This window comes from Sinohyriopsis cumingii, chromosome 7 (genome assembly GCF_028554795.1).
Source record: "Sinohyriopsis cumingii isolate HCF-2022 chromosome 7, ASM2855479v2, whole genome shotgun sequence".
NCBI lineage: Eukaryota > Metazoa > Mollusca > Bivalvia > Unionida > Unionidae > Sinohyriopsis > Sinohyriopsis cumingii.
The window spans coordinates 11,619,035-11,645,004 of NC_142967.1; the positions used below are offsets into that span (position 1 = coordinate 11,619,035).

The 25,970-nt window shown below is 36.1% G+C and overlaps 1 protein-coding gene across 2 annotated transcripts in view; it reads left to right on the forward strand.

The window, feature by feature from the left end:
• The window catches only part of LOC149794738 (UV-stimulated scaffold protein A-like), a 72,234-nt gene that overhangs the window by 28,148 nt on the left and 18,116 nt on the right, over positions 1-25,970 (forward strand). For both annotated transcript variants that reach the window (XM_089964355.1, XM_089964356.1), the window contains exons 7-13: positions 1,967-2,108; positions 4,153-4,230; positions 10,272-10,470; positions 11,777-12,040; positions 17,341-17,521; positions 22,323-22,425; positions 24,735-24,942. In XM_089964355.1, the coding sequence (XP_089820481.1) occupies positions 1,967-2,108; positions 4,153-4,230; positions 10,272-10,470; positions 11,777-12,040; positions 17,341-17,521; positions 22,323-22,425; positions 24,735-24,942 (1,175 nt within the window). The remainder of the gene's footprint in view (positions 1-1,966; positions 2,109-4,152; positions 4,231-10,271; positions 10,471-11,776; positions 12,041-17,340; positions 17,522-22,322; positions 22,426-24,734; positions 24,943-25,970) is intronic.

Below are 25,970 nucleotides of genomic sequence, written 5' to 3' on the forward strand. Positions count from 1 at the left end.
ATAGTTTCTATTTGCATGACAAAACTTTGCAAAGGAGAGAACTGAATCTTATTGGGCAACTGGTAGTGCCCCGTATAGTTACTATGCCGTGTTCATAATGGCATGATCTTGCAACTTTTTCTAGATTCACCTGGGTAATTCTCAATATAAGGCGATAGACATGTACAGGGTCTCATAATGATCACCCTCACAAGTGTATAAACACATAATATTTGGTTGACTGAACTCATTTTGGGAGAGTTCATTCTTTCATTAGAGCAGTCATTGTGCTCATACAGGGTGATGTGAGAAGAGGTTCAATGCTCAAACTTTTTCTCATCCTCTTACCTATTCTCATAATGTTAGTTTGACTGAGTAATGTATTTGATGGAAAAAAGACATTTTTGTATAAATTCTGTTTCTCAGAAAATACATACTTGATCACATTATTTTGAGTCCCTCCCAGCCTTCCCTGCAAATGTGAGCATCCTATCATAGGTTTCACTAATGCTTAAACTGGTGACATCTGGGATATGTTTGGCAGCCTGGTGGGAACAAGGGGAGTTGACCTGTAAGAGCTACTTCCCTTTGTATATATGATATATATATATGTATATATGTATATACATAGATGAAAATACATTTTTTACCCTTTAAGTGGGGGTTGGGTTCAGAGTTAGATCAGACATTTTAAATTAGTTTTACAAGAAGGGGAGGGAAGATTAATCATTTTACGCTTGTTCAGCCAGAAGTGAGTGGGAAGCTAAGGCATTTTACTGTTGAGTTTTTATGAAAGATCATGTGATATCATAGAATGCCAGAAAAGTAATTGTTGATTTTTCTACTGAATGTTTTCTTAATAATTTGAAAAACTCCCCTCAAGAGAACATTGAAGTGAAATTTATTTTCATCCATGGTTGCTTCAACATCATGCTGAGATGCTGCTGTTGAGTTCTCTAGAAATGGACATTGCTGACTATCAACATAAAACTGAATAAGATGTTTTGATGTTGTGGGCTTAATGCCATTTTTCAGCACGTGATAGGCTATACATAGTGGCCAGTATAACCGGCAAGCTTTCTCACATACATACACAGGAAGAGCCCAAGACTCAAACCCATGCTGACAGAGGGGAGATGACAATAATTAGTAAAAGTGGGCACTTAGACCACTCAGTCACACAGGGACCCAAAAGTTACTTTGAACAGCAGCAGATATGGCAGCAGTATCATTCTGTTTAAGTGTAAATTGACAAGAGGAAGGAATAGATCATGTCTGATTATTCTTTACTCAATATTCTTTTTGAGGAGTTGCAGTAGTTTATTTGGCAGAGCATTGGACTCAGTTCAAGGGCCACTGGCTAGATACCCACTCTGGCCAACCCAGGTTGGCTGTCTCACTGTGTCAGTCAGGAAAGGCATTTAGCTCCCATTTCCTGTGCAAGTTACAGAGATATATTGTGTTAAAAGTGCCTCTAAAACCAACAAAAACACTATTCTTTAGACTAAAGGTAAATCAGTTTGATTTGGAAAATTGGGGTGCTAGTTTGTGAACAGAACCAGCTAATACAGTAAAACCTGTCTTGAAAGACCATTGCTATGTGAGACCACCTGTCTTGAGAGACCACATTCTCAGTGCACAAATTTATTGATTATATAGCATTGTAACCTGTTATGAGAGACCACCTGTCTTGAGAGACCATACTTTTTTGGCAAAAGAGGTGGTCTTTCAAGACAGGTTCTAGTGTATTCCCTAAATGACCATGCCCAGATTATCAAAACAACCATGTCATTAATACTGCAAGCATGAGCTGTCGCTAATAAATAAAGATATATAAAGCTATATTTCTAAGCAAATGAACCATATTGCCTGAGATCTATGGGAGTTAGTACACAGGCAATGACTTATGCATTTTTATTGGGTTTTATAAATTAAAACAAGGTCAGTATACTTCACTGGAGATTTTAATTTAAACCATGTATTATAGGAGATTACCAAAGCAGGAGGTGAAGACAGAGATGTGAAGAAAGCCATTGATTTGAAGACTAAGCTGGAAAACTGTAAGAGAAAATGTCTGGAGCTAGACCTGGTCCCTGCCGATAGAGGCAACATTGAGAGTAGTGACACAGGTTTGTATTTATCTCCCTTGTATTAACAGACTAAGAGACAGTCTTCGTATTCAACAATGTAAAGATTTTGTGTAAAATATGGTGATTTAGCAGGTAAAACACCCAAGGATAAGGAAAACTACTTGTCCTATTTAGTTGAAATTCACTGGGTCAAGTAAAACTTTGTTACTGCCTGGGTTCAGCAGATGCTGATCCAGCATCATTTAACAGCTAGCGTTTATCAGTTATTGATCACTTTTGCCTTCTTGTTGTTAGTCCAGAACACTGAGAAATTTACTTGTCCTGTTGAATTTTGAATAGTCCTCCCACAGAATCCTGACTGGCGACAGTGATAAAATTACCAGTCATTCAAATTATGTATGAAACTAATAGTTAAAATGAGAACTTTGCTAAGATCGGATTAGTAGACAACCACTAATTTTGAGACATGTTATTTTTATTAAAGCAGATTTAAAACTCTCTCTCTCTCTCTCTCTGTCTGTCTTTCTCTCTCTCTCTCTGTATGTGTGTGTGTATATATATATATATATATATATATATATATATATATATATATATATATATATATATATATATATGTATATATGGAGAAGTGCATTTTGTTGAGTAAAATGAGTAACTGTTGCAACGTATAAGTGTATTGCATTCAGTAAAATGAGTAACTGCTGCAGCTCACTCATCATAGGGACAAGAGTGCTTGAAAACATTTTTCCTTAATCCTTAGTAAGATGAGTAATTCTTGCAACTTGCATGGAGAAGTGTAATGTGTTGAGCAAGGTAACTGTTGTGTCTCACATGTGTAAGTGTATTGTGTTGAGTAAAATGAGTAACCATTGCAACTCACATGGAGAAGTATATTGTGTTGAGCAAGACAAGTAACCATTGCAACTCACATGGAGAAGTGTACTGTTTTGAGCAAGACAAGTAACCACTGCAACTCACATGGATAAGTGTATTGTCTTGAGTAAGACAAGTAACCATTGTAACTCAAATGGAGAAGTGTATTGGGTTGAGTAAGACAAGTAACCATTGCAACTCATATGGAGAAGTGTATTGGGATGAGTAAGACAAGTAAGCAATGCAACTCACATGGATAAGTGTATTGTGTTGAGCAAGACAAGTAACCATTGCAACTCAAATGGAGAAGTGCATTGGGTTGAGTAAGACAAGTAACCATTGCAACTCATATGGAGAAGTGTATTGTGTTGAGTAAGATGAGTAACTGCTGCAACTCACGTGGAGAAGTGTATTATGTTGAGCAAGACAAGTAACCACTGCAACTCACATGGATAAGTGTATTGTGTTGAGCAAGACAAGTAACCATTGCAACTCATATGGAGAAGTGTATTGTGTTGAGTAAGATGAGTAACTGCTGCAACTCACATGGAGAAGTGTATTGTGTTGAGTAAGATGAGTAACTGCTGCAACTCACATAGAGAAGTGTATTATGTTGAGTAAGATGAGTAACTGCTGCAACTCACTCATCATAGGGACAAGAGTGCTTGAGAACATTTGTCCCGAGTCCTGACACTTAGTGATTCAGCAGGTGAGACACTGTTCCATTGAACCTTGTTTAGTGTACACACCCTGTATTATAAAAAGATGACAGTTTGTTACAAATAAATATGTAATGGTATCAGTTTGTTTTAGAATGTTTTCAATGTTAATAAAATCATTGAGATAAATATGTTGTGACTTGAATGGTATTTTTTGGTATTTTCATTTGCAGATAATGTTAAGTGAATTCAATATTGAATTTCTTCATCAGGAATGTTGAATTATTTTATAATGTAACATAATTTGGTGTCAGATCTGTCGTAGTGGACGCCCAACGTAGTCATTATTTTGGTGGCTGTGTGTTTGTTTGTCTATGTCTATCCATCCACACACTAGATGAAGGTCAGTTTTTAAGTTATCTTCATTAAGCTCAACATTAAAGTTTTTAACTTTCTAGCTAAATAAATGGCAAGCTGAACAAAATGAAGTCTCATCTATATGGTATACCACATCATATGATGCTGAAAATATTTGCTCTTTTTAACAGATGAAGATGAGTTTGAAGAAGTGCAAGAGAAAGAAGGATATGAACCAGTAATCCCATCACATCTGCGTGCAGAATATGGTAATTATGTTAATTTAGAATATCCTCTCTATATTCAGTATGGCAGTTGTGTTAATTTATAACACCCTCTCTATATTCAGTATGACAATTGTATTAATTTATAACACCCTCCCTATATTCAGTATGGCAATTGTATTAATTTATAACACCCTCCCTATATTCAGAATTTGGTAGTTGTGTTAATTTATAACACCCTCTCTATATTCAGTATGGTAGTTGTGTTAATTTAGAATACCCTCTCTATATTCAGTATGGCAGTTGTGTTAATTTATAATACCCTCCCTATATTCAGTATGGCAATTGTGTTAATTTATAACACCCTCACTATATTCAGAATGGCAATTGTATTAATTTATAACACCCTCCCTATATTCAGAATTTGGTAGTTGTGTTAATTTATAACACCCTGTTTATATTCAGTATGGCAATTGTGTTAATTTATAATACCCTCCCTATATTCAGTATGGCAGTTGTGTTAATTTATAATACCCTCCCTATATTCGGTATGGCAGTTGTGTTAATTTATAACACCCTCTCTATATTCAGTATGGCAGTTGTGTTAATTTATAATACCCTCCCTATATTCAGTATGGCAGTTGTGTTAATTTATAATACCCTCCCTATATTCAGTATGGCAGTTGTGTTAATTTATAATACCCTCCCTATATTCAGAATTTGCTAGTTATGTTAATTTATAATACCCTCCCTATATTCAGTATGGCAATTGTATTAATTTATAATACCCTCCCTATATTCAGAATTTGGTAGTTGTGTTAATTTATAACACCCTCTCTATATTTAGTATGGCAGTTGTGTTAATTTATAATACCCTCCCTATATTCAGTATGGCAGTTGTGTTAATTTATAACACCCTTTCTATATTCAGTAGTATGCATTACACTTGATATATTATCACAGTACACAAATAAATCATTTATATCTGTAGCACCTCATTTACTGCACAACTCAGATGTTGGAGTTTTAACATGTAGTCAGTTTCAAGTTTAATAAGAAATTTTTAAAAGTTATTTCGAACATGTTTATATTAAGATCTTCTAAAACATTAATATTTTGACAAAACTTGATTTATACTTATTGCAATTAACTAAATGTATTCAGGTATTGATCGAGATAGGAGCTATGACTCATTAATTAGTGTGCAGGGATTTGATACTGAAAAGGTTCAAATTAATTCAGATTAGCCTGGGTTGCCTACTATGTGGTGACCCAGGTCAAGGTACTTTACATGGGTTGCATGCTGTGTCATGACCCAGGTCAAGGTACTTTACATGGGTTGCATGCTGTGTCATGACCCAGGTCAAGGTACTTTACATGGGTTGCCTATTGTGTATTAACCCAGGTCAAGGTACTTTACATCAGTTGCATGCTGCGTCATGACCCAGGGCAAGGTACTTTACTTGAGTTGCTTACTGTGTTGTGACCCAGGGCAAGGCACTTTACATGGGATGCCTGCTGTGTCATGACCCATGGCAAGGTACTTTGCATGGGTTGCCTATTGTGTATTGACCCAGATCAAGGTACTTTACTTGAGTTGCTTACTGTGTTGTGACCCATTGTAAAGCATTTCACATGGGTTGCCTACTGTGCAGTGACACAGAGTGAGGCACTTTACATGGGTTGCTTACTGTGTAGTGACCCAGGGCAAGGTACTTTACATGGGTTGCCTACTGTGTAGTGACCCAGGGCAAGGCACTTCATATGGGTTGCCTACTTTGTTATGACCCAGGGTAAGGCATTTCACATGGGTTGCCTACTGTGTAGTGACACAGAGTGAGGCATTTTACTCCATTTGCTCCAGCACTAAACAATCTTCATGTTTGTTGTGCCACATAAACCAGACTGTTAATCGAGACTGTTACTCATAGTTTAAAAAATCCTTGTTGATTAGATAATTCAGCATCTCACTGGTTGATCAGAAGTTTCATACCACTAGAGAGATGGAGTGCTCAGCCAGTTAACAGCATCATCATCAGTAAAGTGCAGAGCCTGCAGTTCACCAGGGAACTTTGCCAGTGGACAGTTGTTCACAATGTGTGATATGGTCTGCAGAGCTCTACAGCTGCAGGAAGAGTCAGTGGCCTGGCCCCATCATACATGGTTGATTGCACAATGCCCCTGTCCTGTCCAGAAATGGTTTAGCGTGGTCCACAGATGTTGTGGAAGGTTAAAGCCAGGAGGGCAGACAAATGGCTCAGCTATGAGGGAGTGGTTTACAACATCTGTTGAAGACCACTCATCACTTCATGCTGAAACAGCTGTCATATCCGCCAGCAATGGAACTAACCAGATTGGATGTCTCAGAGCCAAGCGGACTGCTGGATGTGAAGTGGTGTCCACGTACAGTGGAAGTTTCTTACTGGCATAGACCTTAGCCAGCAATTTTGTAGTGCTTCCAGGTGATGGAGATGTGGAGGAGAAATGTCACTGAGTACCAGCAGCCATGGTAAATGAGTAGGACGTAGTGTTCCAGAGATTATTTGCAACTGTTGTGTTGATCTGGACGTAAATTAATTTGGTATGGAACGATCAAGCCCAGACAGGAGTGCGATACTTGTCTGTCGAATAACAGACAGCCAGTGCTGATGTCTTGAATGTCTGAACAATAGCACTCCAGGTTGAGCCAGCTAGTTTGTGAAGTAGGTTGTTTCAAGTGCTAAGTTTTGCTGCAGTTTTCTTCAGGTGGTTGTAGAATGTCAGTGATCTGTCTTAAGTCACACCAAGGTATGTTGGTATCAGGTTATATTTTATGTGCCACCCATTGAGAAGGATACAAAGCTCACAGTTCTTTTTTGCATTGTTACAGTGGAAGATGCTGGAGGCTGTCTTTGTTGTGCTCGGCTGTAGGTGCCATTTCTTGAAGAAGTCCATAATTTCCTCCAGATCCTTGTTCAGTACCTTCTCATGCTCAGTAAATGAGCAACTTTGGCTCCTGAGAACAATATCATCTACATTCATAAATATGTGCAACTTTGTTTTAGGCAAGTCATTGATATAAATATTGAACAGACTTGGCAAAAGAACAGACCCCTGTGGGAGTCCATAAATCTGACATCTCCATGAGCTGCAGCTGTATTCATCCTTCATCATACATCCATCGGTACTTAAGGTTTTTAACTTATCAAAAACCACCAGACAAGTTTTGGTTCAGTTCACAAGAAGCATTCTGGCATGATGGCCTATCAATTCTGTGCAAATCATTCTGATCCACAGTCAGATATAGTTGCCATTACTAATATTACTACAAACCATTATAAAATTTCTCCAAAACTGATAATAAGAGTTTGATCAAATTTGACAGCATTCTGGTATAAAGGACTTGAAGATTTTCACAAATGAAGCCAATCCATCAAGAAATAGGGGAGCTGGTGCACAAATGGAGAAACCTTTAAGCAACTTCTACTCCAGAGCTACTGAGCAGAATTTCTCAAAATTGGCATGAGGACCTTTTAGTTTTATTCAAGCAATTCCAATCCATGATGAGATGTGGCTGCCATTATTAAAATTAAGGGAGCTGCAGGTGATTTGGTAGAACGTCAAACTTATAATTCAAGGGTGTTGGGTTTGACACCTACCCAGGCCGGTTGAGATTGGTTGCCTGTGTGTTCTTGGGAAAGATGCCTAGCTCTCATTTCTTCAGCATGACCCAGACAATAAAATGCTGAAAGTAATGTTCAGAATTAATGTACAGCTGGTAAATGATGCTGATTGATCATTAAATATAGTAACTGTTACCAGTGTTCCATCTAGCTTTATTTAGTGGGTCACCTCACCCAGCCATTTTTAACCAGTGCACTTCTTGTTTTTCATTTTATGATGCCTCTCTAAAAAGATTGTTAAAATAATCCTTTTCTCCTTGAGTAATATTAAATTTCTTTCTAATCTTTTCACACTTTGTAAAGTGTACTTGACCAGAAAAGCATTTGGATGGTCTCACTGTTTACCCTCATTTGCATTGTAAAGAGAGCATGCATGGGTGTTAAACTTTCTCTTAGTTTGACTGATGCTGCCGTTTCCATTACAAAAGGTTTAATGAGTTACTAGCACCCCATCCCCAAAAGGTTAATGAAGGTGCTGAAAGCTTACATAATTCATTATATATGTGCAAAGTGACCATGGTTGCTGTCTAAATTGCACAATTGTGTCCTCATTACCTGTATATTTTTCAATTCTGGCTGAAACAATGGTTATTACAATTCGAAAACATCTTTGAACAATTTCTTCTCAAACACTACTCAACCTTCTCAACAGAATTGACCAAATTTGACAGCATTCTGGCATGCAGGACTTTCACTGTTATACAAATGTTTTTATCTACCATCCAGTGTGTGTGCTATTACTAAAACAAGAAAAACCTCAAAATGACTTCTTAAAAATGCTAAACAGATTTTGGGCAAATTTGAAAAAGAAGCATCCTGGTTTGCAGGCCTGTTAATTTTATATGGATGAAGCTGATTTTGCCATCAAATATGGCTGATGACAAAAAACTTAAAACAATTACAAAAGAAAGAGTTCTTGGAGGATAAAAACCATGTGTAAATTGATGTTCAAGTATATTGCCCGTTTTCCATCAATATCTGTTTTATCCAATGATGTACACCCAACTACACATTGAAATCTCCAGTCACCAGAATTTACAGGTGGAATCAGGCCTGATCAACACTGTGCAGTTGGTTAATTTACTTAATTGGTGTATGACCCATGACATTACCACATGCAGCAAGTCCTTTAGGAATCTAAAAGTAATCCAGAAACTAACTGGGTATAATCCACTTTTGAGTTGAGTTGAATGGAGGTTTCATTGGTGAGAAGTTACAGCTAGCAACATGATATTGCACATTTATGACTCACTAAACTGCACTCCAAATCACTCTCCACCAGCACAAGTGAAATATGATCTGTACACTTTGCACTGTACATCACTGAATATCCTGCTTTGTGTGGTTTTGTACACAAGATAACCCCATATGCTTGCAACATCATTTAGTATAGGGTACCCACTTACAATGAATTAAGCTTTTATGTCTTTCTTGAACAATGTTGTTATAAGGGGTGCATTTATCTATGTCACTACAAAATACATTTGTCACATACAGTAAAAATCATTTAAAAATACATATATATTCTTCAGATACATTACATGATCATAATACATTGTGTGACCATTACTTACCTTAGAAATCAAACACTTCCAAGCTAAACAAAAATTCACCATTTTTGGCTTGTTTTATCAATGAAGGTAACAACAAGAAACATGCTTGCCAGATAGGAAGTCAGGCTAGAGTGGTCTCTTCTTGGATAGATTGATTGGCACTGAATCCTTTAAGTCGGCAGTAACTACCTCCACTTGTTACTAGAGAACACTCTGAACCTTTTCATCATTTTAAGCAACCCATGAAAATTGTGATAATGAAAGTTAAAAGTGATTCATATTGTGTTTTGTGTCATATACACCAATTGATGATGCCTCAATTGGCCAAGTCATCTAAAGTGCTCACCATTACAGATCACTGTCATCTCACCTCTGTCTGTGTAGGTTCAAGTCTCAGGTTCGGCCTATGAGGGTATGTGAGAAAGCTTGCCAGTAGCTTCTTATGGGTCAGTGGTTCTTTCCTGGGTTTTCCTGGGTTCTTCCTCCACAATTAATACTGGCCGCCATGTATAGCCTATCACATTGCCGAAAATGGCATTAAACCCTACAACAACAACAACAACAATACCATTTGATTCTTGCTGTATTTTTATTTGAAAGATATTGTTTATTGTTTTCTTCATTGGGCATTTTAAACTATTTACTTTTTTATGCAGTAAATATGTTCTTGATGTATGGTTGTTTAGTCATTCTAATCAAAAGCATGGTTTTGATTCTGTCACAGAATTATTTTCTGATCAACCTATTGTACTATTTCAGTATTTGAATTCTTCATTATTCAAGATTATCAGTCAGTCATTATTATGTAACAGTTAGTAGAGCATCATAATTGTCACAGAAAGTCATTAAAAAATACTTATTTCATTTCAAGGTTTGGAGCCACTGAAGCCTGAGCAAACAAAATCAAAACCTAAGTCCAAGTCCCACTCTATCCCTGCATTTAAGGGCAAGATGACTAAGTCAGACTGGAATCTGAAGAATAGGGTGGAGGAGGAAGATGAGATGGACCCCACCTCATACAAAGCCAACATTAAGAAGATCATAGGAACATCTTCCAGTGCACCAACCAGGTAAATCTCAGATACATTGACTCTGCTTCATTAAGAAAAGATAAAATTTCATTTGTGACTGTCTTTGAACAAACTTTAGAAAGCCTCACACAAGTCAGAAAACAACAGAGGCATCTTCATTGTCATTGAAGTTGTTGGGTGGAAAATGTTTAAGGTTTAGAAACTGTTATGACCTAATGTAATCTTTCTGTCTGTCTGTCTGTGTGTCTGTCTGTCTCTCTCATTATCATTATCCTTTTCCACACTTGCCCAATGGACCTTGTTATTTTTACAGAGAATTAGGATTCTGATTTTGGAAAAGAGTCAGACCTTAACATCTTGCTCTTGGCAGTAATAATTTGACCTTGCCAATTTTGCACATCTTTTCTAAAATAAAAATTCTTATTGACACTAAAATTTGACCAAATATGATTCAGATTTTCTGATCCTGAAAAGTTTTGCCTAATGATTATTTGTAAAATAATGAGATTATTCACCTGGATAAATTAAAAAATATAAGGCCTACATTTATGAGTATCCAGTCAAACTATGGCGTACATTTTTGAGAATCCAGTCAAGCTATGACCTACATTTATGAGTATCCAACCTAACTATGACCTACATTTATGAGTATCTAACCTATGACCTACATTTATGAGTATCCAAGCTATGACCTCCATTTATGAGTATGCCATCAAATTTAGACATTACATTTCCATATTGCTGGATGCAGATACTTAATATTGAAACTTTAGGTTCCAGTATGTGACATCAGTATGTTACCATCAGAAAACAAGATATTGTAAATGGTACAGATTATGGTTGTATGAAAGAAGGGTTATTAAAAACTGTATTTATTCATACTAATTATAATTTAAGTATATATTGTCAATTTAAAGTCAGATTTATTCTCTGAAGTCTTTTAAAATAAAGATAAAAATGTCATAATCTAGCCAGTCCTTGCAGGAGATTCAATTCTTTCTGAACTAATGAATGTTTTGGGCTTATTCCACTTTTTATGGCAGATCAGGGATGTCCAACAAATGCATATTGATGTCCCATTCAAAGCTTATACCTATTCACAGCTGAGTTAACAAAAACAATGACTAGTTTGAGACTTAATACAGATGCATAGGAGTAATGTCTGTTTGTTTGTTTCTTTGGTTTTTCTCATAAAAATATACAGTTATTGGTAATATTAAAGTTACAGTTAGTATTTTAAGTAATGCCATGTCATGAAATCTTTCTTCAGGTGAATTTTGGTTAATTCCACAAGATGCATTTTAGTAAATTATTTGGAATGTTTTGTTTTTTTTGTTTTTCATAGCACAGTCACCTTTGAAATGTTGTCCAGTGAGAATTCTACCTCAACCTTAGGCATGCAGACCAAACCCAATCCTTCATCTTCTGATGCCAGCATCACTACCTCGGTAGATCAGAAGGAATTGCCTTCTAGATCTGGGTCCCAGGCCTCAGTCTTGCTTGAGTCCAGAAAGAAGAAGCTTTTGGAAGAGGCACCTAATGTTAAGTTTGGTGTGGACCTCGAGTACTGGGAAAATCCAGACAAAATTGAGGCACCTCTTGTTGTCAAGTAAGTTTTTGTTTTTACTTAAGCAAATAGGTACAAGTTGATTTTGTAAATCCACATACATTATTGAAAAATATCGGCTGATACAGAATGAAATCTGTGTTATCTCTCAAATTACTATGATATGATTGGGAAATTTAGCCTCTCACCAATGAAGTTTAATGGGGACACAGTGTTTTGCTGGGTCATGCATTCCTTTGTACGTTCAGTCCTTTGTTCATTATGCATTCATTACAGCCTAAGTGTTTTGGACCATATTTCTGCTACACTCACAAAAAGTATTATTAATTATGTGCATCTAAAGGAGAATAGATGCACCATTCCACATTTTGGTCACTGTGACCTTTTTTTCATGCTTGACTGACCTTTGTATTTTCAGCTGTTTGTTTGTTACAGCCTCAGTATTTTGGACTTGACTACCTTCACTATTTACAAGCTTTGGTAATGTTCTTGATGTGATATCATTACTAATGTTGTAATCTACACAGTACTTTTTGGAATAAAACCAAATAAAAAATAATTTGCTTACAAATACTCTACAACTTTTTTTTAATTTTAGGTGGTTATATTTTTCTTGCTGTAATAAATGCTGAATTGTTTGCATTTCTTTTACAATACGCATTTAATTAGACATGATGCAAAAGCAATATGTCTTTTCTTTTTATTCTATAAAAAACAGAAATCAGAACTCAGGGAAATGGGTTCCAAATGGATGAAAATGAAAGTAAAAAATTAATAGAAGCAATAAATGTAAAATCAGAATGCTTTTCTAAACTGCTATTGAAAAAGAATTGAATTTCAAATGAAGCGCAGATTAAATGCAAAGAAAATAGAGCTTTACTACAATTACCCATTTCAAGGTCTGATTGTGAATACATCTAGACAAAAGTTTCTCATCCACAGCAAACTAGGTTAATTCAATTTTTACACCTTGGTGAATTTTGTATTTAATGCAGTTTGCTTGTTAATATCATAGACCTTTTTCACCTACACATGAAAATTGGAATGTGGACACATCTCAAGGAGAGTAACTCAGCTCTACCTATTTTTTCTACACTTATGAAAACTGATATGTGGATAAAGAAGTAGACTAATTTGGCAAAGCTTTGACAACCAGAAGCCAGGTAAACAATGCTGATTGTTTGCATGATGAAGGCATAACCAAAGTGGCAGTTAACAATGGCATGATAATCACACCTCATTCAAAATTGCTAAATTAACAGGTGTAAAAAAGGTTCAAGATAATGATAATCACAACTCATTCACAATCTGTAATTTAAAATCATATCATGGGTTACTGGTTCAGTGCAATTAAGGCTTTAATTGAGTACAGTTTAGTAAATCTTTCTTTTGTTCATAGGAGTCATCTTTATTTTAAAAATATTGTATGCTCTAATCCTGGTAAATTTTATGAGTCTTGAGTGTGAAATAAATGTAATGTCCACAGTGAGTATATTCTGAGTTGTGCACAGTGTGATGTTTTATGGGCTATGCTACAAACTGTTTATCACAGGGATTAGTGCGCAAACAAATGTCATATCCAGTAATAACAAGGATGGTATAGTTTTCCATTTGCCTTAGTGAGCAAACAAATGTCATATCCAGTAATAACAAGAATGGTATAGTTTTCCATTTGCCTTAGTGAGCAAACAAATGTCATATCCAGTAATAACAAGGATGGTATAGTTTTCCATTTGCCTTAGTGAGCAAACAAATGTCATATCCAGTAATAACAAGGATGGTATAGTTTTCCATTTGCCTTAGTGCACAAACAAATGTCATATCCAGTAATAACAAGGATGGTATAGTTTTCCATTTGCCTTAGTGCGCAAACAAATGTCATATCCAGTAATAACAAGGATGGTATAGTTTTCCATTTGCCTTAGTGCGCAAACAAATGTCATATCCAGTAATAACAAGGATGGTATAGTTTTCCATTTGCCTTAGTGAGCAAACAAATGTCATATCCAGTAATAACAAGGATGGTATAGTTTTCCATTTGCCTTAGTGAGCAAACAAATGTCATATCCAGTAATAACAAGGATGGTATAGTTTTCCATTTGCCTTACTGCACAAACAAATGTCATATCCAGTAATAACAAGGATGGTATAGTTTTCCATTTGCCTTAGTGCGCAAACAAATGTCATATCCAGTAATAACAAGGATGGTATAGTTTTCCATTTGCCTTAGTGCGCAAACAAATGTCATATCCAGTAATAACAAGGATGGTATAGTTTTCCATTTGCCTTAGTGAGCAAGCAAATGTCATATCCAGTAATGACAAGGATGGTATAGTTTTCCATTTGCCTTAGTGCACAAACAAATGTCATATCCAGTAATAACAAGGATGGTATAGTTTTCCATTTGCCTTAGTGCGCAAACAAATGTCATATCCAGTAATAACAAGGATGGTATAGTTTTCCATTTGCCTTAGTGAGCAAACAAATGTCATATCCAGTAATAACAAGGTTGGTTTAGTTTTCCATTTGCCTTAGTGAGCAAACAAATGTCATATCCAGTAATAACAAGGATGGTATAGTTTTCCATTTGCCTTAGTGAGCAAACAAATGTCATATCCAGTAATAACAAGGTTGGTATAGTTTTCCATTTGCCTTAGTGAGCAAACAAATGTCATATCCAGTAATAACAAGGATGGTATAGTTTTCCATTTGCCTTAGTGAGCAAACAAATGTCATATCCAGTAATGACAAGGATGGTATAGTTTTCCATTTGCCTTAGTGAGCAAACAAATGTCATATCCAGTAATGACAAGGATGGTATAGTTTTCCATTTGCCTTAGTGTGCAAACCAATGTCATATCCAGTAATAACAAGGTTGGTATAGTTTTCCATTTGCCTTAGTGCGCAAACCAATGTCATATCCAGTAATAACAAGGATGGTATAGTTTTCCATTTGCCTTAGTGAGCAAACAAATGTCATATCCAGTAATAACAAGGATGGTATAGTTTTCCATTTGCCTTAGTGAGCAAACAAATGTCATATCCAGTAATAACAAGGATGGTATAGTTTTACATTTGCCTTAGTGAGCAAACAGATGTCATATCCAGTATAACAAGGATGGTATAGTTTTACATTTGCTGCTGCACATGATTCGCTATGGGTCTGGTAGAGATGATGTTGATTTCTCATAATATGTACATTCCCATAGTGATATTGTCACATCTCTGATACCAACAGCTAAAGATAATATTTGTGAAATTAGTGATGATTTTTCTACTGCTGGAAGTGACAAGGATGTTAGTGACATAGAACCAGCTGTTGTAACCAAATCATCAAGGTTCTTGATTGCATAGCATACATTATCCTGTACCTAAAAGTTAAGAGTGACACATGTGATGTTCTTTATGACTGACTGCATGTCATTCAGATTAATTAAAAAAATTATCTGACTATTAACAATTTCTACGAAGCTGATACACATATATTGACAAATTCTTTCCGGTGCATATTGAGAGTTTCAGTGAGTGGTAAAACTTATTTACTACATCTATGTCCAACGTCGTCAAGTTGACATCATTGTGAATATGAACATATAGCATTCCTGTAAAACAAAGTTTGAGTTTGTAAATAACATTTCTCAGTTATAACATTGCAAAAATCCAGTCCCCTGTGAAACATTATATAAACGATCTTTACTGTATTAGAATGACCTTATTGGGTCCAAAATATTGACCAGCTGGCAAACAAAGCCATTTTACAGAGGAGGCCAATCAGCAGAGGAGACCAGACTGCAAAGGAGGCTAGCCAGCAGATGAGACCCAGTTGCAGAGGAGGCCAGTCAGCAAAGAAGGCTAGGTTACAAAGGAGGTTAATCTGCAGATGAGGTTAGTTACCAGAGATGGTCAGTCTGCAGAGCAGGCCAGTCTGTAGAGGTGACCAAGTTTATTGATGTGGCCAGGTTACAGGAAGTGACATTAATGTCTGAGCAAAGACCTACAATATATGGGACCCAATGAAGGGCCAAAGAAGGTTACACTGTTTAGTTTTTAAACTACATTTTCAGTTCAATTATAAACAGATCAAATACCCATATACCTCATACCCACTTTCTGTTGGCAGAAGATGTGGTCTCTAAGAATAGGTTTTACTCTACTAACATATCTGAATGCTGGGTGATAGATACTGTTGTTAAAAACTGTAGGACAAGATGATTAGTAAGTATGTGTCTACCTGCTTTAAACAAAGAACTAAGTTTTATTTGTTTTTATTATGCTCTGCTTGAGCAATGGTAGAGCATATAGTGTTCATTCATCTGGTTAAGTTTGGCATTGAGTTCAGTTTTTAGTTAGTGACATTCATCTGGTTAAGTTTGGTATTGAGTTCAATTTTTTAGCTGCTGACATTCATCTGGTTAAGTTTGGCATTGAGTTCAGTTTTTAGCTGCTGACATTCATCTGGTTAAGTTTGGCATTGAGTTCAGTTTTTAGTTAGTGACATTCATCTGGTTAAGTTTGGCACTGAGTTCAGTTTTTAGCTACTGACGTTCATCTGGTTAAGTTTGGCATTGAATTCATTTTTTAGCTACTGATGTTCATCTGGTTAAGTTTGGCATTGAGTTCAGTTTTTAGTTAGTGACATTCATCTGGTTAAGTTTGGTATTGAGTTCAATTTTTTAGCTACTGACGTTCATCTGGTTAAGTTTGGCATTGAGTTCAGTTTTTAGCTGCTGACATTCATCTGGTTAAGTTTGGCATTGAGTTCAGTTTTTAGTTAGTGACATTTATCTGGTTAAGTTTGGCACTGAGTTCAGTTTTTAGCTACTGACGTTCATCTGGTTAAGTTTGGCACTGAATTCATTTTTTAGCTACTGATGTTCATCTGGTTAAGTTTGGCATTGAGTTCAATTTTTTAGCTACTGACATTCATCTGGTTAAGTTTGGCATTGAGTTCATTTTTTAGCTACTGACGTTCATCTGGTTAGGTTTGGCATTGAGTTCAGTTTTTAGCTACTGACGTTCATCTGGTTAAGTTTGGCATTGAGTTCAGTTTTTAGCTACTGACGTTCATCTGGTTAAGTTTGGCATTGAGTTCATTTTTTAGCTACTGACATTGATCTGGTTAAGTTTGGCATTGAGTTCAATTTTTAGTTAGTGATGTTCATCTGGTTAAGTTTGGCATTGAGTTCAGTTTTTAGCTACTAGCATTGATCTGGTTTAGTTTGGCATTGAGTTCAATTTTTAGTTAGTGACATTCATCTGGTTAAGTTTGGCATTGAGTTCAGTTTTTAGCTACTGACATTCTTCCATGTTTCATAAACACGTTTCAACTTTTTTCCTTCTAGATTTGACTCTTTACATCGCTTCTGGACCCCTGGTGAGGTCAATGAAGCGGTGGCCTCTGAGGATCTTGCTGCCCTTACAAGGAGGACATATACCTATGCTGGAAAATTTGAACCTGTTAAATGGAAATGTCGAGCACCCCTACCAAATGGCAAATTGTGTGAAAGAATGGACAGAGTTAAGGTATAGTGAAGAAATATGTAATATTTTAATATTTTATTTTCTAAACAACATTGTCTTTTGGATATCAATGTTTGAGTCTAATGATGTACATTCCCAAAGGAGCTAATTTCAGCCTATTTGTATATTAACGGGTAATAAATTCAAAATTTGATCTGTTTATAATTGAATTGAAAAATGTAGTTTAAAAACTAAACAGTGTATCCTTCTTTGGCCCTTCATTGGGTCCCATATAATGTAGGTCTTTGCTCAGACATTAATGTCACTTCCAGTGATACTGATACTACTAAAATTATAACAGATATTAGGTATGTTGTTGCATGAAGCTATTCAGATGACTGGGGAGAGAGAGAGAGATGTGATCAAACACTGAGTCTGTATTGTTTGCATTCAGAGAGTGAACTTTATATGCCTGTAGAGATGTATATTCTTTGTTAATATTTTGTGAAACTCCCCATCATCCATTAAGGCTGATTATCTGGAGTATTTCTTGTATAATTTCACTTTTCTGTCAGCAGGGTCATTGCTCAGTGTGATTCACAGTCTCACTTGGAGGGCCATTACTCAGTGTGATTCACAGTCTCACTTGGAGGGCCATTACTCAGTGTGATTCACAGTCTCACTTGCAAGGCCATTGCTCAGTGTGATTCACAGTCTCAACTTGCAAGGCCATTGCTCAGTGTGATTCACAGTCTCACTTGCAGGGTCATTACTCAGTGTGATTCACAGTCTCTTCACAGTCTCACTTACAGGGCCATTGGTCAGTGTGATTCACAGTCTCACTTGCAGGGCCATTCCACAGTGTGATTCACAGTCTCACTTGCAGGGTCATTGCTCAGTGTGATTCACAGTCTCACTTGCAGGGTCATTGCTCAGTGTGATTCACAGTCTCACTTGCAGGGCCATTGCTCTGTGTGATTCACAGTCTCAACTTGCATGGCCATTGCTCATTGTGATTCACAGTCTCACTTGCAGGGCCATTGCTCTGTGTGATTCACAGTCTCAACTTGCATGGCCATTGCTCATTGTGATTCACAGTCTCACTTGCAGGGTCATTGCTCAGTGTGATTCACAGTCTCACTTGCAAGGCCATTGCTCAGTGTGATTCACAGTCTCACTTGCAGGGTCATTACTCAGTGTGATTCACAGTCTCTTCACAGTCTCACTTACAGGGCCATTGGTCAGTGTGATTCACAGTCTCACTTGCAGGGCCATTCCACAGTGTGATTCACAGTCTCACTTGCAGGGTCATTGCTCAGTGTGATTCACAGTCTCACTTGCAGGGCCATTGCACAGTGTGATTCACAGTCTCACTTGCAGGGCCATTGCTCAGTGTGATTCATAGTTTTGTTTGCTGGGCCATTGCTAACTACTGAATACAAATTTAACAAATTTGTAGCTTTGCTTTTTGCCCCCAACCCCCCAAAATTTGTGTCACTACATTAATGTATTCACTTATTATGCCCATATACCTCATACCCACTTCCTACTGTGCATGCATGTAGTTTTGGCTGCAATTATTATGCCAATATACCTCATACCCACTTCCTACTGAGCTTGCATGTAGTATTGGCTGCACTTATTATGCCCATATACCTCATACCCACTTCCTACTGTGCATGCATAGAGTATTGGCTGCAATTATTATGCCCATATACCTCTTACCACTTACTACTGTGCATGCTTGGAGTGTTGGCTGCAATTATTATGCCCATATACCTCATGCCCACTTCCTACTGTGCATGCATAGAGTATTGGCTGCAATTATTATGCCCATATACCACTTACCACTTACTACTGTGCATGCTTGGAGTGTTGGCTGCAATTATTATGCCCATATACCTCTTACCCACTTCCTACTGTGCATGCATGTAGTATTGGCTGCACTTATGCACATATACCTCATACCCACTTCCTACTGTGCATGCATAGAGTATTGGCTGCACTTTTGATCAAAGCAATTATCAGAATCCTACTTTTTGATTATCAGTCATCAATGTCCCTATATACTTCATATCAGTTCCTTAAAGCTATACATACCAATATCACAAACTCCACCATGTTTCTATTCCCATCGCAAGCATCCTATGCAGATTCAGAGTTCGGCTGGTGCAGTGTGCTGTGATGAGATTTGTCCCCGTTATGCCAAAGATTGTTTTATAACAAAAAGTATTAGATCGTAAAGACCCTGAAATAGTTCTACTGCTGAAATGAAAGCAGAAGGCAAATGGAAATTGAATAAACATAATGAAATAGAAAATAAATGCAAATAAAATACAGAATTGATGTAATGAAATGCAGAATGAATGCAGACAGAATGAAGAATGCAAAATGTGGAAATGAAGAAAACAACTGCAAAACTCAGAGCAATTAATGATGAATGAAAATGAAACCAAACATAAAAGTATTTCATAACTGGATTGTCAAAAAATGTCCATGGTCAGAATCTCTTTAGCATGATAATCCTGTATAGTAGTCCCCCTCTTATAAGGCCACCCCAATTGCAGCAGGGAAGTTACCTTATAATGAGGGTGGCCTTTCTAGACGGGGATGACAAATGCAAATAGTAAATACATATGAAGAAAGTCACAAGTACATTTAATTCTAAAACATTTAACATTTTCATTTAAAAATCATATGCATGTTGTGAAATAAATGTAAAACAAACTGATTTATAATTTTCAAAAGAATGTTATGAATAACCATTGATATAGTTTTAAAACTTTCTTTATAATTATGTTACAGATCACATCATCTGTCACTTTGTTGGTAACAGTCTAAATAACAAACCAGTCTCATCACAATAAAAAATATCCTTGCTGTCATATCCCCTGCATATATCGCTTAGTCTTTTGTTCCAATCTTCAACAACTTCATTATTATCATCAGCTGATTCTCCACTAAGGACAGAACACTTATTATTGTGTCAGACTTTAAATCTGTGCAACCGTCCATCACTTGCAGTAAAGTCTCCATATCCCATTTCAATTTGACATTATAGTTGCTTATTCTTGTATCATTCGACCGGTATGTGGAATTATCTTAGCACACACAGTGCAAAACCATTCAAAAACCTTGTCATTCAAATCAGGATGCAAACATCTCCTGGCTCAAACAATTTTCCTTTCTCCATCCATTCTGCCTTCCCACTTTTGCAGAATTGTTTCCTTATCTTTCATGATATTATTTATCTGAGTCTTTCCGACATCACAGTTTTCTGCAAGAATCCTTACCACCCCCACCCCCTACGGTCAGTTGAATTACTTTCACTTTCTCTTCTATACTGAGAATTTTTCTTTTCCTCAATGACATGTTGATCTTTTTGCAGTAAGTTATTCAAGTTGCCAACTACAAGACTGATAAGAATTTTTTTTATGCATTTAAACAAATTGCCATGTGTTTTTAAAGGAAGCGATTTTGTCAGGTGATTCGTTAGTCATAGTCTGGTACCCTATTGTTTTTATACATTTGTTTACACTAAGTGAGAGAAGCCAAAATGGCTTCATTATGTACTATTAACATCATGCATATTGGACCTTGCAGCCATTAAGATTTGTAATCTTGACAATTATTGTCAGTAGTAATAGCCACAAATTATCAAAGTGAACAAGCTCAACATCTTTCTCAGGGAAGCCATAAAGGTTATCAAACCATTTTCCTGCTGACTTGTGTATTGTACATTGATACTGCCACTTCTCAGCTGTTACTACTATTCAATAATTGTAATCTTAACAATTATCAGAGTGACTAAACCTGACATCTCATGATAACACAGCAGTAAGGCTAATTGGATTATGTGTACTTACCCTTTTGTATGGATTAAAATTTGAGTCTTTCTCGGCTTTATGGAATAAATGTGGCTTCTCATGAGGCGTAAATGATATAATATTAACCTTAGTGGTTCATGTACTTTAGTCAACACTTCTTTCAGTAATGAAAACCTGACATGGGAAACAGAAATCGGATTACTTAACACATGTTATGAATAAAATACTGGTTCTGGATACATATTAAAATAAAATGTGGCCACTTGTGAGGGGTACATTTTATATTATTGCACTAATATGCTGGCCACTGATCGCATTAGCCTGGGTGGCCTTTCATGAGGGGTACTTTTGAACACAAACTTGTCGGTGCCAACGGATTCTGTCCGTAAGGAGCAGGTGGCCACTGGTCGGGGGGCCGTTCAAGAGGGGGACTACTGTATCAGATTCTTTATACTGACAATTTTTCATAACTTGAAAACCTTAAACTTTTGTTCTAACTTCAATTAATGTGATGTCATTTTCACCATTATTGTTATCTGCATCATTTTTATTTTTTGAATAAAAAAAGAAAATATGCTGACAATATTTACAACTTTATTTTAACATCTATAGTAGTTGCAGTTATATTTTATTCATCATAAATTCAGTTCTGTCTTTTGAGTTTTATTAATTTCTATTTTATTCCAAGCACTATTTTAATAAGACAGTACTAATAGTTCTCTCCATTTCATACTATCAAAATCACAACTTGGTCAGTGCAGTCTAAATGAAGGAAAACAAAAGGAAACAATGAATGGAAGAGATAAACATAAAATTAGAATGTGTTTCTGAGACCGTTATTACCAGATGATAGCTGTAGTACAAATGGAATGCAAATGAAATGCAGATGAAATGCTGATTGATAAAATTACCTGTTTCAGGGTCTGTTGCCAATAACCTATATTTATTTATATATATGTTTGTTTTATCTGATAGAGCAAGGAATCTATAAAATTTTCTTATGAATTGTTGACTTAAAAGTGTTCTTTTTTTGACAGTGTCCTTTTCATGGGAAAATTATTGCCAGAAATGATTTGGGTCAACCATGTGATCCCCAAGGTATTGAGAAACTTGTAAAAGAAGAGGCAACAAAACAAGATGGTAATTTTACAGTGTAGTTTTACATGTTAATGGTTTTCAAAGCTGAGGTGCAGTGCTGATAATTAAATCTAGAGGCATTGTATTTACAAGGACAATTTAGCTGTCAAGACCACTCTAAATGATTAACTGCCTAAATTGAACCATTCCCAGTCCACTATAAGTACATGTGACAGAATCAGGACATCAGACCAGTAGTTCTACAAAATTTGACCAGTGGAGTGGTTTCTAACCCTGTCCAATAGATTTTTTTAATTGACATAAATTTTATTTGTTTCGACGCGATTGCGAAGAAAAATGTTTTTGCCATTATATGTATTTTCTTCACACTATATTGAAACTAGACATTAGAACTTGAATAAGTTTCACATGGATAATATTTTAATAATAATTATTACTAGCTAGTATATTGTCGGTTACACCACTCACTCGATAACTTGCACCCTGATAACTCCCAAACCCGCTTATAAAGCAGGGTCAGGCGTGGATCCCATTTTTTAAACTAGAAAATACCCCAAAAATGTATCCCTATTTGTTGAACTTGAAGAAAATTGCAATCAAAATTGGTAACTGAAACTTTGATGTATCACTCATTTTATTGTCGAAAATGGTAGGTAGGACCTGGAAATTGTAATCAGCACTATGAAATATCAAATTTAAAAATAGGTCTTGCAATTTTTTACATTTATTTTCCAGACGACATTTCTAGTACACCACAATTAACAATATGTAAGGAAATTTCGATCAATGAAAATGTCACTTACACAGAGTGGAGGCAGTACTTTAGTAAATAAATACAAATTAAATTTAAAAACAATCTTTTGAAATTTGTGTTCTAGTTCTATCTTTTAGTTCCTTTTAAGTGTAATCGTCATAAATTGAATGTGTCCTCTTGTAATTAAATGTAAAATGCGTCAATCTACCATAACAGCTATGTCCACGAGCATTTCTCTGAGGACCTAATTAAGTGCCGACCGTGTTTTGATAACTGACTTCCGGTTGTTGCACTGAATTAAAAGCTGGCCTCCTTTGTATTATTACATAAATTATGTCTTTTGAATCAAATAAAGGAGGTGGAATAAAAGAAAAGCTAAAAGTCACGAAAATCCTGCAAACTTAAAATTTAGTGGCCCCGGTCATGTGTTGGGTGAAAGCATTACTAAATTTCCATGGGGCTGTTAAATATAAGGGAAAACATTACTAAAGGTACATAGGACTATTAAATATGAGGGAAAGCATTACTAAAGGCCCATGGGACTGTTAAATATGAGGGAAAGCATTATTAGGGAAAGCATTACTAAAGGTCCATGGGACTGTTAAATATGAGGGAAAGCATTACTAGGGAAAGCATTACTAAAGGTCCATGGGACTGTTAAATGAGGGAAAGCATTACCAGGGAAAGCATTACTAAAGGTCCATGGGACTTTTAAATATGAGGGAAAGCATTACTAGGGAAAGCATTACTAAAGGTCCATGGGACTGTTAAATATGAGGGAAAGCATTGCTAGGGAAAGCATTACTAAAGGTCCATGGGACTGTTAAATATGAGGGAAAACATTATTAGGGAAAGCATTACTAAAGGTCCATGGGACTGTTAAATATGAGGGAAAGCATTACTAAAGGCCCATGGGACTGTTAAATATGAGAGAAAACATTACTAAAGGTCCATGGGACTGTTAAATATGAATGAAAGCATTACTAAATTTCCATGGGGCTGTTAAATATAAGGGAAAACATTACTAAAGGTACATAGGACTGTTAAATATGAGGGAAAACATTATTAGGGAAAGCATTACTAAAGGTCCATGGGACTGTTAAATATGAGGGAAAACATTACTAAAGGTCCATGGGACTGTTAAATATGAATGAAAGCATTACTAAATTTCCATGGGGCTGTTAAATATAAGGGAAAACATTACTAAAGGTACATGGGACTGTTAAATATGAGGGAAAGCATTACTAGGGAAAGCATTACCAAAGGTCCATGGGACTGTTAAATATGAGGGAAAGCATTACCAAAGGCCCATGGGACTGTTAAATATGAGGGAAAGCATTATTAGGGAAAGCATTACTAAAGGTCCATGGGACTGTTAAATATGAGGGAAAGCATTACTAGGGAAAGCATTACTAAAGATCCATGGGACTGTTAAATATGAGGGAAAGCATTACTAGGGAAAGCGTTACTAAAGGTCTGAGGGACTGTTAAATATGAGGGAAAGCATTACTAAAGGTCCATAGGACTGTTAAATATGAATGAAAGCATTACTAAAGGAAAGAATAACATTCCTCAGAATTTGTTTAATTTGTTCTAGAAACAGTTCCTGATTGGCAGGATCCAGAGCTCCTAGCAGACATTGAGGCTGCCACAGGAGTGGATTTGGGGTCAAAAGGCAAAGGAAAGGGCAAAGGGAAAGGGAAGGGCAAAGGGAAGAGCAAGGAGAAAAAATACCCTGATCTGACAGATATATCAGCCATTAAAAACACTGCTAGAAGCAGGCTGGAAGCTAAAGTGTTGAACAAGTAAGTTGTTTCACTCTTTGATTAAAAATTATTAGAGTTTTAAATCTGCAGTATGAACATGATTACAAGTATATATTTATGATAATAGTTTTGGGTGAACTATACATAGATTAGTTCGAGTCTCGGATTCGGCTAATGTGGGTATGTGATAAAGCTTGCCAGTAGCTTCTCGTGGGTCGGTGGTTCTTTCCAGTGTTTTTCCGGGTTCTTCCTCCACCATTAATACTGGCCGCCATGTATAGCCTATCGTGTGCTGAAAAATGGTGTTAAACCCTACAACAACAACAACAACAACAACAACAACATGGATTAGTGTGCACTGTATTGCATCTCTATTTTAATAAAATTCTTGAATTTGATTGGCTAATGACTCTGGCAGATCATTCCATATCACCCCATCTTTAACTGGTAATGTTGACTTTGGCAATAAATATGCAAGTAGTATATGCAGGTAGTATATAGTAAGCCTATAATAAGAATAAGAATAAGAATTATTATTATTATTATTATTATTATTAACTGGCTTGGGTGGAGAACAACTTTATGGCTGCAAGTTGCAACAAAATAGTCAGAGCTCCTGATTTTCGCTGAATATCCACATTATTGACAGGTGGTCCTTTATTTTAGAAGAATTTCGATTCAGCAGACAAACACTTTTAGTGCTTGGCCGAAATGATGGGTACTTCTGCCACTGACTGACTTTAGAGTGAAAACATTATGATAAAAGTTTATCTTAGACCAGCCAAATGTAGATATATAAATGCAGTAATAATTCAAATACCAATTTTTGCATCCATTAATGAGAGCAAAATAATTAAAATATTTGGGCTTTTTGTATACTGCCATTTTGTTACATCATCATCATCACATTCCTTGAAGCAGCTGTATGTAATTTTATCAAAGTTAAGAGCAACAAAATACATTATTATGAAGTTATTAAAGACAAAATAACGTATTATCAAAAGCCAGAAAAACATACCTTTAAAACTTTGCAAACTGTAAGACCCGGAAATATTAGTCACTTATCT